Source organism: Varroa destructor, unplaced genomic scaffold, assembly GCF_002443255.2.
Source record: "Varroa destructor unplaced genomic scaffold, Vdes_3.0 BEIS01000002.1, whole genome shotgun sequence".
Lineage (NCBI taxonomy): Eukaryota > Metazoa > Arthropoda > Arachnida > Mesostigmata > Varroidae > Varroa > Varroa destructor.
Window position 1 is genome coordinate 49,805,916 of NW_019211455.1, and position 19,370 is coordinate 49,825,285.

The 19,370-nt window shown below is 37.6% G+C and overlaps 1 protein-coding gene across 6 annotated transcripts; it reads right to left on the reverse strand.

Annotated features, from left to right (window-relative positions):
- Nucleotides 1-1,805: 1,805 nt before the first annotated feature.
- LOC111243729 (uncharacterized) lies at nt 1,806-10,459 on the reverse strand. 6 transcript variants are annotated; one of them, XM_086980549.1, is made up of 10 exons: nt 10,303-10,445; nt 9,489-9,613; nt 8,134-8,326; nt 7,574-7,710; nt 7,309-7,414; nt 6,439-6,505; nt 5,896-5,978; nt 4,857-5,043; nt 4,019-4,194; nt 1,806-3,648 (listed from the first exon to the last, which is right to left on the reverse strand). In XM_086980549.1, the coding sequence occupies exons 3-10, from the start codon at nt 8,244-8,246 to the stop codon at nt 2,451-2,453; spliced, it is 2,067 nt and encodes a 688-aa protein (XP_086836675.1). In that variant the 5' UTR covers nt 8,247-8,326; nt 9,489-9,613; nt 10,303-10,445; the 3' UTR covers nt 1,806-2,450. The 6 variants fall into 6 exon arrangements, with proteins under 6 accessions (XP_086836675.1, XP_022645457.1, XP_022645458.1 ...); XM_022789722.2 differs by having other exon boundaries at nt 9,489-9,713; nt 10,303-10,440; XM_022789723.2 differs by lacking the exon at nt 9,489-9,613 and having other exon boundaries at nt 10,303-10,459.
- Nucleotides 10,460-19,370: the final 8,911 nt, after the last annotated feature.

Sequence of the window (19,370 nt, forward strand, 5' to 3'; positions counted from 1 at the left end):
CAAAAAAATGCTAGAAGCCTACTGGGTCATCTGGCATAGGTCGACTATTAGGCTACACGTATTTTCGTGTAGCCTAATAGTCGACCTAATAGCCTAATAGTTTCGTGTAAAACGAATCAAGATATTTTGTAATCACAATCACGCTCATATGAAGACCGTACCATCGTATTAGAACAGCAGAGGCTAATAGAAATTTAGATAGTATTGGTGTTTATAATAATACAAGTACACATTGAATGCACAATAGGGCACGGTCAATGAATCTGAGGTTCACTTTTTAGAAATCGTATTATATAACACGCTGGCTTAGACTAGATAGGCTGGACGTTATTAGGATGAAAGCGAATTCCAAACATACAAAGCCATTGATACTAGCGAGGAAACGGAAGCATAGCAATGCAAGCGCAATAAAGGGTAATCAAGTATTCATCGAACTCTTATATGCACTGCTCTAATAATTCGATAAGTTCACAGGCCCGCAAATGAGAAACTGAGGCTTCTTATTTACATTTCTTTGATTCAAATGAATTAGTCAATCTCTGTACTGGAAAATATTTCCACTTAGTAGAAGTTGTAGTTTCGCTGAACTTATAGCACAAAACGGTTCTCTTTCTGTTTTGCAGATGGCAAAAAAAGTGGGACTACGTAAGTAGACAAGTTCACGTGTTCATTGCCTTTCAATCCAAATTTCACCTTTGCTATTTAAATCTCGTTCTTTAGGTATTTGATTTTGTTTAAATAGCTCGTAAAGATAAGCTGAATCTTGAAGTGCATCAGCTGTTCCGCAGGTCTAATGGCCGAAGTATGGGTTTTGTTGAAAGCGAAAAAAGTGGTTGAATCCATTTGACGTAAAAACGCGTGGATAAAAGGGAGAAGTCTTAGAGGAACCTCGAATAATCTTATGACCAGGTGACATTGACAAATGAACTATTCTTGACCTTGTAATTTATATTGGAAAAACTCGTCAAGTTTATATATACAGTCTTGATGATTTTGATCAATGACATTTGGTAATGGTGGCACCACGCGTCATTCCTTCGAACGACCCCTGTAAAATGTACAAACATCAATATGCACTAAAAGGATAATTTAGAAATGCTTTTCGAATTTGTTGATTTAGAGACGAATGCGTTTAGCCTTCGACGTATCAATTCAATAACTATAAAGGAACGGCAATATACGTTAAATAACGTTGTAGGAGTGTTCGCCATAGACTTCAAATAATTATTGGCTCCATTTGGTGGGGCATATAATTCTGCAGTGACAAATATTAAACAATGTGGGCTACACAAAGGTGCTCCTTATTACGTTGCATAATCGAACGCATTACAGGCAGAAAAGAAATGTAGATAGAATTTGGCTCTGCGCTAGTTACATTCGCCTCAACTGTCCCAATAAAGCACTCGGTTTCAAAATGACTTTTACCGGATTCAATGCACATATGGAAACATTCTCATCGTAGAAAACGGAGATGAAAGAGATTATTAAATATAAAATCTGTAAACATTGGTTATTGGATTTTTGCCCTGTCGACAACGGACAGGTAGTGCGGGTTGGCCATTGGCCGACAAAAGGCACGCGTGCTATTGATATCACCTCTGACTCAGGGCACAACAAATCGTACTTCTCGACTATGGAACTAGACACAAAATAAAAAAAAGTTGTATACACATTATTTCTGGCAGCTACCGTAATAATCCCATCGAAGCAGAAAAATCCGATTTACTAAGCCATCCAAATACTTAGAACGTAGATTTTTCACGAGCCTATCAATACTATGAGGGGAGTAACATCACACTTATCGCTTTCAGAAAGCATACAGTACGTTTTATTTCATTACCGTAGCTACACTTAAAACCTTGAAAGTTACAACAATTGCACAGGTAAATAAAGATAAATCGATGATATGGTCATCCACAATCTTATATCGACCACTTATACGTAGAGAGACACCAAACATACGCATTACAATATTTGTACATAAAAATGATTGAAGTGGTGACTGTATATTACAAACGCAGTAGGATTGTGACCGACAATGGCAAAATAACAATCACGTTCAAAGTTTTTTCCTAACGCGTTTCTGAGGTATATAGCCATAAAGCTAAACAAACAGCTAAGCTTCCTCCCTTGACACAACTATTTATCTTATTTATGGAAGTTAATAGATGAATGGTGGAGATCGAAACGGTAACATACGACCAAAGATAGCAAATTATTTGTAAAAATTTTTTCGGTTATGCCGACTGTTAAACGCAGGAGACATCTTACAAACTGTTACACTGGAATTAGCGTCGTAAACTTGGGCCCAATATGTGCCCAGTCGCCTTTCACGAGCCAGATGTTGAAAAACGCACTTACACATTCGATACGTACACACAATTAATTGTATTGGGTAAATAAGTAAATAGGTCATGTTCTTATTCGCCAAAATCCCTATCCAACCCCTATTAAATTATTCCCCATCTCCCCAGTTCTTTCGGACACAACCTTTTGACAAGCGTATAGCTACGTCCAGCTAACTGTTCGAACCTGCTTAGCGAAATCCGCGCATCTTGATAGATCACAACCAAGTTATTATTGGCCACCGATTCGGAAGATCGCCCGCGGCTCGCCCAGGGTGTAGCTCCTCGATCGCGTTTTCGATTTAAGCTCACAGTACTATCGTGTGTTCTAATTGCACTGGCAGTTGTGTCCGCGTCGTCACATGTTTCTGTATCGCTTTGAGTATGTGCCGAAGATACTCGATGTGTATGTATTGTCTTGGAAGTCACACTACCGCTGCTGCCATTAATACTGTTGTTTCCTACATCCTCCGGCGACGTAAAAGGGCCCTTGGGAATATCGTTCAATAGAACGTACATATCTCGAGATGATCCTGCACCCTTTGCCGCGTCTCGCCCTGCTGCTACCACAGATTGTGCTTGCGCACAGCGGTTCTCAGATTGGCTGGTCACTCGGTTGTTCTGATTATGTGAAACGCTGACGGCAGCAGCGGCGTGTTGCTGCCGTTCCTTTTGCGTTGACCGTACCTTCGATGACGTCTTAAGGACACCATTTTTCAACGTTACTATATCGAGTTCGGTCGCACCGTCACACTGGGCGACGTGCGCTTGAATAAGGCGGAACTTTTCCTCGCCATGAAAACAACGTTGACAAATGTAATAGACATTATGTTTGTGACGCATATGCAGCGCTAACGCTTCCTGGCTTAGGTAGTCAATGGTAGCTCCCGGATCTGTGCAAGAGGCGCATCGGAGCACCTGTGGGAGTTCCAGGATTAAATCTGGAGCGGCAGAAAACGCGTTTGCAGATAACGACAATGCTTTCTTCTTCAAAATGCTTCGAGGCTTTGGGGAGAGCTTTTCTATGCGCTCAAAAGTAGCCGATGAGCTTGTTGAAGGCCGCGAGAGGAGTTCACCTCCAACGGAAGACATGGCAGTCACCGGACCTCCGACTCCTGCTTGTATTAGAGGGGGCGCCGTCGTTGCGGTAATACCGCTACTCAACTTTCGTTGTCTCTTTTCCTGAACGCTTCGAGGGGCAGCTGAATATTTCTTGGGGGATGTGTTTATTTCATGGGAGGCCGTAGCTATCTGACACTGGGCGTTTCCCACGCTCCAGATACGGCTACCGGACTTTGTATTTCTGAAAGGGCACATAAATACAAATGGCCAGTTGTTAACCCTCACACGGTGGCTCGTTACAAGTATAAGTGAGATTTTTTTCTATCTATTTTGTGTGTATGTCACATTAATACCCCTAGGAAGTCTGCTGAAGGCTTAGATGTTATATTAATAAGAGAAGCAAAATGCAGGAAGACTTGTTGTGGAACGATTTCTGTAAGTGTTGCTCCTTACAACTTCATAATATTCATATTCTTGCATCTGTCCAAACAATGAACTCATCCTCAAGCAGTGGCCAAAGTCAAAACAAGCAAATATCCCAACTAGGTTTAGTACAACTAGAACTAAACGTTAGACAACTGGATTTATATATGAATAATATGGGTATTTACCTATCAAGTATATTGATCGGCCAATCGCTGTGTAATTCCGTCATGTGACTAAGAGCATTTTCAGTTTGAAGAGCTTCCCCACAGTAAAGACATGTTAGACGATTTCCTAGCCGATGCTCCTCGTCCAGGTGTATAATCAGTTCGTTGGCAGAGTAAAAGCGGGCGTCAGGTGGCGACTGAAAGGAACACGGTAAATTTATATGTTGTACTCGCTATGAAAAACACTATAGATGTCTACTTCATATATTGCTTCTTAAAATCTATTTAAATAAAAAAATTTAAAGCATTGAGTATTCTTAAATAGCCAGACCTGCAAGCATTGGTGCTTAGAGGTTTTACCTTGAGTCAAGTTTTCCTATTGTTTCACTAGCCATGTCTTCACTAATGGAAACAGCGGCAGAAGGAAGCTTTCTTTTATTTCATGAAATTTTCCTTTGCGCACTCAGATTTCAAAGCTTTATGATTTTTGCCAGCAGCTTAAATCCAAATAGAATTGATCACAACTGCTTATGAACAGCACCGTCATTTGTATACCAAATATAGCTTCGTGCGACTAGTTCGAAAACCATACTTTTCTGATCATCTTAAAACATAACTTCACAAATAATTGCGTTCTCTGCGATTAGATATCGTTTCTATATCCAGCTGTGTTTTTCGCAAAACTATTTTATTAAAATAGACATCTAAAAAACGGTGAATTTTTTAAGGAGTAAAACAATTTCTGTCAACAGGTTTAGGCTACGTTGAGCCTTGTACTGATGCTCATTAGTACAATGTATTTTATTTGTAAGTAAAGTTCAGATCTTGTTGGCTTTGCCGTTTCTTTTATCCAACTGACCTTTTGTTCGCCCACTGAATGGCAATAGACACAGTAAAGACGAGCGGACCCAGGCGATCGCCTATCCGCTGCCTGCCGAAAGCCATTCTCAGCAGAGTGATCCACTGCCGTCGTCTCCGGATGCGCCGTAGAGAGATGACGCTCGAAATCGTCACGCCCAAATGAACGGAACGTGCACAATGAGCATCTGGGAAGATAAAAAGGTAACAACAGATAAGATTTAAAAAAGAGCATTCCGCATAGTAACAGATTTTGCTCGCTGTGGGTCATGCAGAAGAGTTGCGGTCAACTTACGATAATAGCTTTTTCTATAATAATTAAATTCGCATTTGCTGAAGAGAGTAAAGGAAATTCATGAGAGTCCTTTGAAATCTACTGAAGCTATTTCCCCTTTCTACAGGCCCATTCGTGGTACTAAAACAAAAAATATTTACTTTTAAAGTCAACTACGGCTGATTAGACATAAACTTCATACATTGGTGCTAAGGTCGCATTCAGGAGTGAAGCATCTTTTAAAAACGGTAGTTTAAATTTATAAGCCTTACTGTAGACACAGTTATATTACGCTAAGCTCAAAAAGAGACCAGATTTTTCCCAACATATTTTCAGACCTCTATTAAATGCTCGTTCAATTACGCATATCAGATTCTCTTGTTAAAATCTCGCATTCCCGGTCATGGGTATGTAAAAAGAGTGGACAGGGTACGCTTACCGACTACTAGCTAATATTGGGGTCGGCGTTATAAGATGAAATATGCTAACAGTAAATGAAGGAGTGACTCAATGCTTTTAATACTGTAATATAGTGGATCGAAAGCTTTACTAAAAGACTCTAAATAATTAAGAGTAGAAAAATTGTAATCGCCCTCGTTATTGATCGAAAGCAGTATAACATAGTATGAATTTATTCAAACGATACGTACGCAGCAAACTCAAATCGAAAACCCCCAAATTCTTGCATGCTAGATGTTATTTTTAAGCTGACCGAGATGCCCTCGATCCAAAATAATCTTACTAATGATAGGCTTTTTCAACAAACCTATATAATAGAGTCCTTGCACGAGCTTTAACGTCTGGCATAAGGGCCCCGGGCATTCGCGGGCATGCTATACCAGTCACGAACTATGAAACAAACACGAACCAAATCGTAGTAATTTAAAATACTATTCTTTACAGGTGTAGAGATTTTGCAATATCTTTCTTGGTAAACCTAATCTATCAGCATTTATGCCAACGAAATATACAGCCTCTTATACGTTCTATTTTCTGTCGTCTAACGATAAACAAGGAGGTCTAATAATACACATTAACATACGCATTCGGCCCACTAAATACAACAAAAGAAAATAAACTAAGCATTTATCGAGTAAATGGAATAAACAGTGCAGCAAAGCAGTACCATTGAAGAAGTTAGTAACTAGGAGGAGAACTATTAGATTTGTTTTTCTTCGGGCTTCCGGGTAGTTGTACTACGCAATTTGCCATTTTTGGGCCATTTAGACGTAAGAATATACGTGCATAGAAATATATCACCATTTACTTGTAGCCAGAGGTTTTTATTTAGACTTTTATATACACGTACTTGTAAGTTATGCTGCTTAACACAATGGACAATAAGATGCGCTCTTGTGCATCCGCGGTAAAAACACCTGAAAAAAAGCATCCACAAAACGAGTGTGTTCTAGATGGTCACTATAGGCACAAATGATAAAGAAGTTTTATTCAATTATAGATGCGATTTCCATTTCTATATATTTACATTGAGCTCTATCGTATTTCGAGACATCTTTAATACCATGAATGAACACAATTTCAATTACTCAACCTTGTCAGCTAAAATGCACCTCTTATTTTATCTCAAGGATAGTAATATTGACAAAGACGTCATAACCGTTAGTCCTATCTCATTGCATTATAACAATGTAAATGGATGAATATTCCCAGAAATTTTAATTCGCGTCTAGATAATCTCCTGCTAAAACACATGTTAAACCAGGTAAAATCAAAGGAATTAAAAATATGCTAAAAATGTGTAAAATATGTAGAAAATGTGCAAAACACTAAAAAAGCTAAGCTACTAACTTTGTAGACTATTAGGTATTTGATTGTGATTTGATATGATAATTGTTCCTTTACATAATAATAAAAATGACTTGGTATAGGCATACATTTTGTAATATATGACGAGTGTGGCTCCGGTTAATCCGGCCTTAAATACTAGTGATTAACAAAAAAATATCTGAATAACTCATATAAAAATATTTAAGTATTATTGTGCAGTATACGATTGTCTTAAACAGTTATCGTTAATTTTATACACTAATTCCCTTATATGAAAACGGACTGGTCTGAATTACAGGGAGTTAGCCGTGGCTATGGCCTCCAGCGTCTAGAAACAGCAGAAAGGTTATTCGGTGCCTTCAGGTGGAGTTGATCCTCACACAATACTTACATTTTACATTGAAAGCGACGATTCCCATGCTGAGCTTCCATATGACGGGCGAGGTTTTCAATGACAAACATTCGTTCACAATAAACACACACATCTTGCTCTTCATCTACAACAAAGTCAAATTGATAACAGAACATTTTTGTAAATCATAATCCTGATCCTTATTGAGTGTTGCCATTTTTCCATCATTCGTAACGGTTCGGTAAACTTCAGCGATCAGAAACACTCGGTCGATCGATTGAATCGAATACGACCATATTGATACCTTCGTTGTGTGTGAGAAGATGAAAGTAGAATCTTTCTTTGTCGTCACAGGTGAAGTCGCACAATCTTCGGCTGCATTTAAAAAACTGTACGATTTTCTCACTTGAACACTGCGACTCGAAAGCCTCCTTTGATTTACTGCAATAATTACATTGAAGAGTCACATAGAAATGAGAAAAAAACACGTTTTATTTCTGGAAGTAAACAAAAATGCTGATTATGTGCATCGCGGAAGATTGAATTCATTGCGAAGATGCTTGGCATCAGCTTGTACCTCAACAGCTTCATCTATATTAATGTGATTCTATTTTTCATCTATTCAATTCGAATATTTTTATTGGAAGGAAATCGACATGCACATGAACGTAAACAATTTACTGTTACTTATGTGCAGTCGTCATCGTTTTCCTGTTGTTAAATATATCATACAGCTTTATATCTACTATCAACGAAGTTTGCCCACTTTGATCTGAATCAAAACATAGCCGAACGTTTTAGTAAAATAAAGAAAACAATCTTATTTTGTCCGAAGTTTATCTAACATTCTTTCTATGAAATCACCTTCTTCCAAAAATCTCCCCAAGCGCGAAACCGCACGGCGGAGCTGAATTGGAGATTAAAGTTGTCTGAATATTCTTTGAACCCATCTCTGAATTGGTGGACAGGGTTATCATCGAGGTAAACAACTGCAGCTCACAAATTAGCCTACCGAAAACTCATCCCAGTTATACACGACTCCATCAAACGCCAGCTTCTGAAAAACGATTCATTACAACCGGCAGCAACTTTAGCGACGATTAGGCAAATACAGAACACAGATGATCCCTTTTAACTGGTACAAATATAAATACTGCTGCGTAGAAAATTACCGACATCAATTTTACAACCCTATATGAATATTAGTAGTAATATTAATACGTGCCATGAAAATTTATAGAATCAATTCCTAAAATATTACTTACAGCTAGCAAACGTCTAAAGATAAACTTTCACGCCATAAGAAGCGGGCATAATATACATATATATTAATTAAGTACGGTAGTATTTCAAATTCGATCCAACCGGTATACAGTATTGCTGTTGTTTAAAATTGTTTTCAACGAACCGTAACTTCAGGTTTACCATCACAACCAGAACATGGTTGAATGCAGTGCGCAAACACTGAACTTGATCACTCAACATAGCAACTCTCAACACATATATATATATATATACATATGCTGAATTATCAAGTTCAGTGTTTGCGCACTGCATTCAACCATGTTCTGGTGTATATATATATATATATATATATATATATATATATAAACGGAAATTAGTTCCTTAAATTCTGACATCCCAGACAGGACACTTCGTTCTAAATATACGTTAAGGAGGAAAGGGTGATGTTGGGGATGTATTTGAAGATGAGAAAAATGGGTGCAGTCCTAGGAATAAAAGTTCTAATAAAGGGAATCGGGGAAAAGGGGAGGATTGCGTGGGATGCAACAATTTGTGGGAGGCCTTTACAAATATGTAAAAGTATGACATAAAATATTAAATTGCCGTTTATTACCACTGAAAGGAAAGAATATTACAGCTAGAATAAGTCCGGAAATGATATTTTATTACAATACGCTTACACTCGACTTGCATGTATATTAAAATTGTCCGAATGCGCTTAACCAATACGCATTCTGTAAACGGTAATAACGAAAACCGCGTCAAAGAAAGATGTAACCGATCGTGTAATAAAAAAATTCCCACTAATGATTAAACATTTAGTCAGTTATGCAATAAAATACTAAGCATGCGCCATATGACTGTCTAAACATGCACAGTAAAGATTCAGGATATCCGAAAACAAATAACGACCACGGCTATTTTGACAGCGATACATCGTGTCGACCACTCAGTCAAGTAAACACGCTTTTAACCTTTAACGCTGACTTAATCGAGTTGTCGGATTGAACTCGAAATACCGCCTCTACACGGAGGCCTGAAGATGCGGAGAGGACGCATAAGGAGAACAAGGGGCGTAGCTACGTTGGCTCCGGAACATCTGAATGAAGCGACGAGAGCAGCATTTTGCGTGCGAGAAGTGAATTAAGTGATTTCTAGACTATACAAACCGACATGACCGTGAAACAGCGCCGACGACGCTGGAAGGTTGAATCACAACAATTATCCGCCCGTGAAAATACCGTTGTTATAATAATTCTATTTTTAGAAACATGCAGCCACTTTCATCAGTCTATCCAGTGCAAGCTAATAAGACGCACATACACACACATAATGAGTAAGACAACAACAACAACAATAATGCCATACGGAGGTACGCGAAAAGCGGACGTTAAAATGGCCTTCTGCTACTGCTGACGGAACGTGTCTTAGTTAATAATATGTAGACAATATTTCTAAGCATACGTGATGAAGAGCAAACAACGCGGCAACCGGGCGTACTAGTTGATAATAATAACAAATACAATATTAAACTGTATTAATGAATAAATGCAATAACGCAGCAAATCAATTGACATTATCTGCTAAGTTCGTACAACAAAACTGATCTGATGAGCCCTATGTTTTAACATAGTCCATATGTTCCACCTCGAAAACAAGTTTCCTTTCTCTCTACAGTTTACTCTTTATTCAAGTCAGCTTTTAATCTTAAAGTTTAATCGTAAATGAAGTGTTTGTTGCCATATTGTTGCCCCAGTAACGCCTCAACTGCACCCCATCTAAACTAACCTGTTACAGAGGTAATTAATTATTCACACAAGAACGTTCCTTCTAAATAAAACATTTATATATCGTCCTACTTCACTACATCTTTAAAAAAGTTTCTTCCCAATCTCAATCACAGTAAACAGTTGCCGAAACTTTTCACCTTAAGCCCAAACAGTTCAGAGGGGAAAGAGTAGTCGACCTCTTTCCGGAAGTGGAAAGTGAAACAGGTGAATCGCGCGAAATTTTAAATGTTTTGTCTTTGAAACATGTTTATATGAAAGAATGATTAGGTAATTTTTTGCGCTATGTTACTATAAATAGTTAGCTATTGAACATGAAACGGCTAACGTTTTAAACATTCTACTTATGTGAAGATCGTTTTTGTGTCATCTTCGGCCATCTAAAATACCAGCCATAAGCCGTCACTGTTATGTTGGCGTTTGTTTGTAATATCGATTCTCCGATTAGTCTGGGCTGAAAGTAAACGTCCTTCAATTTTTCGAAATCTACACAACTAGAAGGTCAAATAACATCAAAAACAAATGTGATCCATTAAAAAATTATTTCTCTTATTTTTTGCAACGCAAATACGATTTAAGATGTTTGAATTTTTAGTGAAGATCTTTAGGTTTAAGATATATGTAGAAAAAAAGCAAGTATCAAAATGTTTCCTATACAATATATCTACATGTAAAATATAGGCTGTATGAAGGGGGATGTTACGCTTAATGCGAAGATCACTGTGAACTTCAATTAAATAAAGTCGTTTCGTATAATTGCTGCTTTCACTAAAATCTTCGAGAAAAGATTGTTAATAGTAGTGGTGGTCTAATGATTTAGGAAATTGATAATATTTTCCCTCTAAGAATTGAGCGCGGGTTCTGATGAGTGTGTTATAGAGTTTACGTAGCCCAATAATAGGTCGAGAGAACTCGTCATCAGTTTACATTAGTACTTTTTTTCGTCGTTCGTTCAAATCGAACATGCGATGTTCTTAAAGCCCAAGTAACACGGCAAATAAATACAAACGTTATATTGTAAAATTCTGCATAACGGCAAATTTATCCGACAACTGTTGAATATTAAGGATTCCGATAATTTGAATGATGATAATGAAGTTACTACAAATGCGAAATACGACAGAGCTACTGCATCAGATTGCTTATCTTTCTCTGCTTTATACATAACGAGCAGGAACAGCCAATGCAGACTACACTACACTGAACTATATCGTCAATGTCTTAATGGTTCAGATAAATACTCAAAGGGTTCCTCGAGTATTGATGCCGCAGCAGTTAAATTGTCATAAAGGCCAAGAAGATCCCAATGCTTGTTTTCAGTAGGCGTAGTAGCACAGTTTACGTAGTCGTGATTAACGTACCTGTAAGTGAGCAATCTACAACTCTAATGTTACGCGAATTGGATTTTGATGTAATCCTCAAAGGGAATGAACATTGAAAGACTAATACTTTGTTAAACAGCGTTTTGTTTACTATTGTATATCCGATTGTTTCTGTCTCATTTAATGTATATAGCATATTTCGATTATATTAGGTCGGTCAATAATTTCACATTTAAAAATTGAGGTATTTTATAATGGCGCTACGTTTTGCAAGATTTTTTGGGTTCGAGGTGCGCTTGTATCTCTCGATATCCGTAGCCGTTCACTCGGTGGTAGGCTGTCCTATTTTTAGCAGGCGAGCAGCTGCAGTTACCGATGGAAGTATATAGATTCGAGATCTGAGCATGCAAGATCTTCTCTTTAATAATACTAACCGTTTGTTCCATCAAATTGTGACCCGAGATGGAAATTGACCTCCTATTATATTCGCAGACGGCTACACTAGTGAACGGACGCAACTAAATGCGTCTTTAGGTTTTGTTTCATTGAGATACTTGCAAACTCTATATATATTTTTAAACGGGGGCTCAGAATTTTATATAAAAATTCTGAGCCCCCGTTTAAGGCGCTAGTACTTTGGAAAATGTTGCGGATCTGCTCTATTTAATCTAAAGCAAATTGCGTGGCATGTGTGATTCTGTCCTCTTCACAGAGACGTAGCTTTCTATGTAATGCAGCCATAAGCCGTTTCCACTTCTTTTTTTCGATAGGCTCAAACAGAAGTAAAACATTACAAGTGTCGCGCGATTACGTGCGAATATATATATATATATATATATATATACATTATCATAATTTATTTACACCTTTGTCAGGTACCGATAAAAAATATGTAAGTACTAAACGTAAGCGTCAGATTGAAAAAAGAGTCAAACCACTTTTCTCTGGTTATAGATAACAAATCTAGGATTTTCTCCCATATTGAATTAATTTACCCTTAAAAATAGCCCTCCTTTTTTAAAATCGAAAAACAAACTTGATGTTATGAACTTTAGTTAGGCCCGTAGAAAAATTTAAACCGGATTTATAGTACATATAAGTGCGTAATAATTAATTTTAAGAAAATTACCCAGAATAGCTTCTATTTTTAATATTATGTGCGGCCCGCTGATTTGTTTCCACAGCTCTGTTTACCTATGTAAATCTAACTTAACGAGTGTTTTCTGCAGCGGCAATTTCTGATTGTTTCTATTGCAAAAGCTCTTGCTTTTATGCTTTATTTGTCATGAGTTATTCTAGACGTCACAATGGTCTTTCGTTAATATTTATTCGCTAAATATTACAATAGAGATTTACTCTTCATGTCAATATCAGTAATGCGTAACACAACTTTTATTTGTAAATAAACGTGAATATATCAGCTATTACGTGTTGTACTGAATTCTGTAATGCACAATAGAACAGACGTATGTAGCAGCATCGATGGGTCAATGCCTTTTGGCCCTGACCAAGTTACAGGTCCATTTTCCTATAATCATCAAATATGACCCGATTGCAACGTGTCACATTTAGATGTTGAATGCCTCTTAGATGCTGGTTACGACAGGCCCAAAACTGCATGAGCTTTCATGTAGTTTTGGGCCTATCGTACTTTTTGTTGCTGTATAACAGACCAGAGCAGCACTCTTTAGGCTCATCGTCTCAGTGCTCTACCTTACATTTCAAGTTACATTGCGCGCTGTTTTATTGCAGCTCAAATATGTTAGCTTAGCCTCAGTGTGATATGGCCTGCAGGTCGTGAAACGCAATGACGTCATTATTCTAAAGGAGTCAAGTACTACTATTAATACTTTAGTTTTTACTTAGGGTAACTACACAGTACAGTGTCTCTCTCGACCGTAAAGTTTTTAAAATTGTGTCATTAAATTCATCAGATTTCAGTTAAGTCCTCCGAATTTTAAATTCAGTTCCATCCAGTTTCGTACAGCGCCAAGTAGCAGCGTTTCATAAGAGTTCTTTAAAATAATAGTTGAATATATATTTTATGATATATGAATCTTATTACAACTAATACTAAGTCGCTGAAGCTCCTGCACACCGGTTTTTAACTTTCTACAATTCAAGTTTGTTTCCTAAAATACTTGGTTAACTCAAACGCCAGTTAAATTGGCAGGCATAAAAAAGAGATGGAATATTCACATGGAATTTCGGTAGTTCAGGTTTGTTTAATCCCGACGCTGACGAGCAACCACAAGGTGGTAATGGGTCAATATCGGAACAGTCCATACTTGCTTCTAATGGGATCATTGGTTATGGGATGATATGGGACAATTAGGAAACGATGGTTAGTCACTGTTACGTGCCGGAATAGCAGAAACATAATTAGTTTTGGCGACACGTGGTGTCTAGGTTTAAAATGGGCATTGAGGAGAGCCAGCCGCTTTAGACGGTTCGCTCTGCTCCTTCTCAGCAGCGGTACCGAAACTAAAACTCGGAATATTTACTATATGACATTGAAGTATCTAAACCAAAGTAACTGACTGCGTCAATAAAAACAGGACAACGGAATATTAAAGTAAGTCACACTAAGTCAGTATAGCGAATCCTTTAGATTAAATTGGTGAAAAACCTCGTAAAAAAATGTTGGTTGAGACGTTCGATGACATTGGACAGACATCGTACGTGCGTGCTGCACGCTATGCGCCAATAGTTATACGCTTCCGATATGAATATGAATTATCCGTGAACAGGGTTGTTATGTCTGTGCTTTTTGCCAATGTATCACACATCTAGCTAAAAAAAGTATTCCCTATTGACAACAGTTACTAGTCATTTTATAACTTACATGCAATCGAAATTGTTCGAGTTCACAAAAATTGTATATAGTTATTGCACGTCATGCTGCCTTAACCTAAAATAATGAAAGAGACAAATTCGAAAAAATAGAAACGAGAGAAATAAAGATAACAGTTCACCGTCATGAAATCAGAGTCAAAATTTCGAAGAAAAAGAAAAATCATCAAAAGAAAATACCTATTAATATGTAAGAATAATATTAAGGAAGTTAGTGAAACTTAATTCCAGAGAGTAACCCGCTAAAACCGGGCTTCCCGGGCTAAAACCATAGTATCACATTCTTTCAGCTATCACATAATTTTAGCAGTATATGCATAGATCATTGAACATGTTGAATCGATCAGATGTTCTATAGCACGAACTCCAAAATTGGCAAAGTCACTAGGACGAAGTCACTACTAGTACGAAGACACTAGGAATCTGTGTACTTTTTTTTTATAGTGACATTACGAATCAATGGCTGAAAGACTTCCTAAAAAATCTACCAGTTTCATCTTAAAAAATGCTTAGAAAGGTGCGTCATCTTCCATCCTACTTGGAAGCATTAAAATAGTCCATTATCGAAGTAATTCGAGATTGTTTCAAAGACACAAATGATACCGACTTTGTAAAATACGCCTAGCTACGATTTGCGTTAAACTACTTTGTATCCGACCTCAGATCTCCTGCACGCATTTGAATAGATGAGTAAATAGATGAGGGGCCATCAAAGCTCTGGGAAGTTTAAAACCGTAGACCTGGCGAAGGCACAATTGGTTCAGAAACAACACTATGTAGACGACGCTAGATCCGGGATGGCGCTGGCCCCTATCTGCTAAAATGCATGTACACACAGCATGTAAAAATCTACTCTGAATCGCAGACCCATTAAAAAGGCAATAACATTATGGGTGAATTTTCATATTACTCATTACGTTTTTAACTTATATGTATTTTGCTGTTTTTTACGCAAGCCGTTCCCATAACCTAACGTTTTAGATTACAGCTTTTACTCTACTTATTCGTATTTTTTCTAATAGACCACACTACAGACGCTTGTTTTCCGTTGCTTCAAGTTTAAGTTTAAATATGGTACTGGAACGAGACACTAATGCTGTTAGTCGGCTATCAGATTGCTATGCAGACGCAATAACCCGTAGACCCATTGGCTGGAGTAACTTAAAACGTCTACGGTAAAAACAGGTCGCAAATAACGGTGTCAACAAAAAACAGTGAATAGATGATTATGTAAACATGTATGAATAATTAAACAATGAAGATAGGTCAACTAGTAGATTATATACGATAATCTGAACGTGGCGGTAGAAATTGACACGGGTTTAAATCTGGTAAACTAAGTGTAGCCTTAAATCCAGGTGTGGCTAAATAAACTTCTCGTGGGGCCGCTTTGGTAGATTCTTTTCCATGAGTCGCCAATACACGGCTTTTCCGCGACGCTTGACGCTCGATTCGTATTGAATAGAATACCCACTGTTCTTGCTAGCATTAGCCCTCACGTCGTCACGCTGGTCAAAGTAGAAGTCCTTTATTCTACGCGTTTCAACACACACTCTTGTAGAAAACGTTTTTTCTTTCTTCTTCTTGCCAAACCTATAAGCTAGTGCGGGTTTAGAGTTTTTACTATGATGGAAATAAATGTCAAAAGATCTTTCAGTTTCCTTCTTCGAAAGAGTCAGTAATCTCATCAGGATGTTCTGCCAGTGTACGCACGCAAGCATATATTCAAAGGCATAGCTGGTTCTGATAATCATCCTTTTTTTTTATCGACTTACAGTACAGTTTGTCTTAGGTTAATAGAATAAATATCACACTGAAGCTTGCGTACTTCTTTTACAACTTCCGGCACGTTCGTTACCGCTTAAAACAAAGGTAAACATACAGAGGTACAAAGGGAGTAGCACATAAACGCCATTAGCCTGGTTAAAGATCGATCATACGCGTGGCTCAGTTTGGATCCGAAACCAGTGAGATTTGGATCGGTGAATTCTTCGTATATTCCTGCAAAGTCAGTACGATTATTGGTCTTCACTGGCTTTCCGAGTTGCAGGCTGTAGTGTCCGCCATCTTAGGAGCATTTGGATCGCTCAAATGTTTTCACCTAATCAATCGACCCCCTTAGAACTAGGAATCAAAGAAGACAAAGCGTTTTTTTCCATTCTGTCCTCTATTATCGTCATACAGAAAAGATCCTACAAGCAAAGATGGTCACGAGTGATACAGCGAGCGAGCCCTCCTCCTGGTATCTGACGATGATCGATGTTTCGATAAGTACTAAGCGTTCATCAAAGCGTCCACATCATTTTACTAGGTTAAGATTGTACGGCTCCTACCAGCATTCACAATAGAAAAGCTAAAGCAGAAAGATTCTTACGGGATCGTGGATATGTATTACGGTGAATGTACATATAGCTTGCTCAAAATCATCTTGTTTTTTAAATGTCTAGTTGAGTTTTTATTTTAAAAACCGAACGCCTGTTTATTTGTCACAGGCGCTGGCTTAGACGGCTAGGCTTGTGGTTGGAAGACCAAGGGCCACTGCTTCAAGTTTTGCCACCTGTACGCATTACATAAAAGACAAAGTTATTTATTTGCTAAAAGCTGACCTCGGCCATCAGGGCTCATGTGACTAACTGATATATTTTGTTATCAGAATTATATATAGATATATATATGTCTCGAGTATATTACCAGCCAGTAAGTTACGACCAATGAGCTGAGGAACGGTATACGGCGTTTAGCTATATCTACTTCAACATAGTAAAGCAATATTTTACACGAAATGGATTCATTGTAATACATAATCGACGAATTAAAAAGAACAACGTTATAATACGGTTTCTAATATTTTTATTGTTATTATTACTTTCTTTATAATGCGAGCAACTGCTAGACCACTCAATAGCAGCGTCGTATCATTTGACGTAGGTGCCTGTTTTAAGAAGCACTTGTAGGTGTCTAGCAAAAATGCAACGTTTATGCCCTTAACACTATCAGCAATTAGTGCCCTTTGCGTTATTGGTCCTATACGGATTGATAGGCTCGATCAAAATGTCAAAGCAAAAATAGCCGAACGTACGGAAAACGTCTAGCCCGAATAAGAGTTGTTAACGCTTTATCGAAATACAAGTTAGAGATGGCAAATTGATACTTTTTGATACCAAATTGATACAAAAATACTTGATCTTCTCCTGCTGAACTTGATCTGTTAACTTCCCGTCATCATTTTGTATTGTAATACGTAGTATGCATTTGAAGGAATTTAATATAATATTTATTTTCACAGGTGAACATCTTCTCCCTTGTTTATGTAACGTGCCATTGACTTTACTATCTAATATTCCATATATTGTTTCTGAGTAATAACTTTTCTAATGACATACACGAAAACTTGAATATTTCTAGTGATGAAGAGCTTTTCCTTAATGCACACCCAGATCTTCTAGTGCGGGATTAGAGGTGTGCTTGCGTTACGCAGGAACCTTGATGTCACGCTTTGCCACGCCTAGTAGACAAAAACTAGTGCTTCAATGAAAATAAATGGATCATGATTAGTTCCGAAAACATTTCGATGAAACGTATGAATTTTTTTGTAGATATTTGGTATGGTAAAATAAAGGAACTGAGCCCTTGGTCGCTGGATTAAAGCGCTTTAAATTTGTTTAATTGAAACTAGTGAACAATTTGCATGATCACTTCAGCCATTTTAAAAAGCTGCCTATTTCCAAGGTCAGTATGTCCTATCTGGCTGTTTCAAAAATATGCCTCGTAATTAACAGTCTGTTAATATATTATTCGATGTACTTGGTACTTGATGCTTAGATCCCTTTACGTTCTTCAATCAGGTACAGTATTGCGCTAACGTTGTGTATGATTCAGCAAAGACTATTCATTATTATTATTATTATTCTTAGGTGGCTGTTTGGTATGTACCAACTGCTTTTTTAGGGAAAAAAGGAAATCGTGTACAGCCTACAGGCTCTGTCCCCATGATAGCTTAGAAAATAGGATCTTAACCTGCTAATCATGAGGACACGTAGCGATATAAGTTCGAATTTAAGCATAAACACACTTCGTTCCGTGCTAAAAGGCGATAGAGGTCTGATGGAATGGCTAGCGGCAGCGCCGCGTGTAAAAACCGGAAAATTGATTTTAGTTCACAGCTCTAGTTTTACCAGTTACTAACAAAAACGGATGCAATCTATTAATAGAATAAGAAGCACAAATAAGCATGAGAGAAACTATATATATGTATAAAGTTTGAATTGTTCAGCTTATTATATATTTAATTGTCCATATGACGAAAACTGCTTAATGAAAGGGATAGGTGGACAATGCGAAACTAGCTACGGTGCAAACTAGTAACATAACATATTGCTTTAAATAAACCATGTTCCTACTAAGGAAATTATCTTTGTGTCTACCTTCGATTTTATTAAGGCGTTCTATTACTGCAGTCTCTTATTTTGTCGGATATCTGAAGTTTTTGACACGTTTCCTTGCGTCTTTAAGCTTTTCCTAGGACGGCCTTAAGTTTCTGAAGTCTCCGAACAGCGCTCGTCTTAGACGGCGCTTGAAATACATCTACTTTAGTTTATTTAGATTATACTCTGCAGACGCAGTTCCTTCTTCCATGCGTCTACAGATAGTAAAGTCTATATATATATATATATATATATAAATTTACGATCTTGTTTTGAATTAATGATCGGATGGTAACGGAGGAATAATTTACGTAAAACAACAATACCAATCATAAAAACTTCAATTTTTTGTCCTTTCCATTGTGTTCCCCTAGATTGTGCTCCCATAGCCGGGGTATGACTAAATGATTTTTACCTACAAGTAAATGAGCAACGATTGATGAGTTTTAAAAAATTCCGAAGCCCTATTG

Coding starts and splice junctions, on each gene's coding strand:
- LOC111243729 (XM_022789723.2), bottom strand. CDS start 8,246: ATGATAACCCTGTCCACCAATTCAGAGATGGGTTCAAAGAATATTCAG. Junction 5,979..6,438: donor TTAAGCAGCATAACTTACAA/GTACGTGTATAT, acceptor TTTGTTTCATAG/TTCGTGACTGGTATAGCATG. Junction 4,195..4,856: donor ATTCAGTGGGCGAACAAAAG/GTCAGTTGGATA, acceptor TGTTCCTTTCAG/TCGCCACCTGACGCCCGCTT.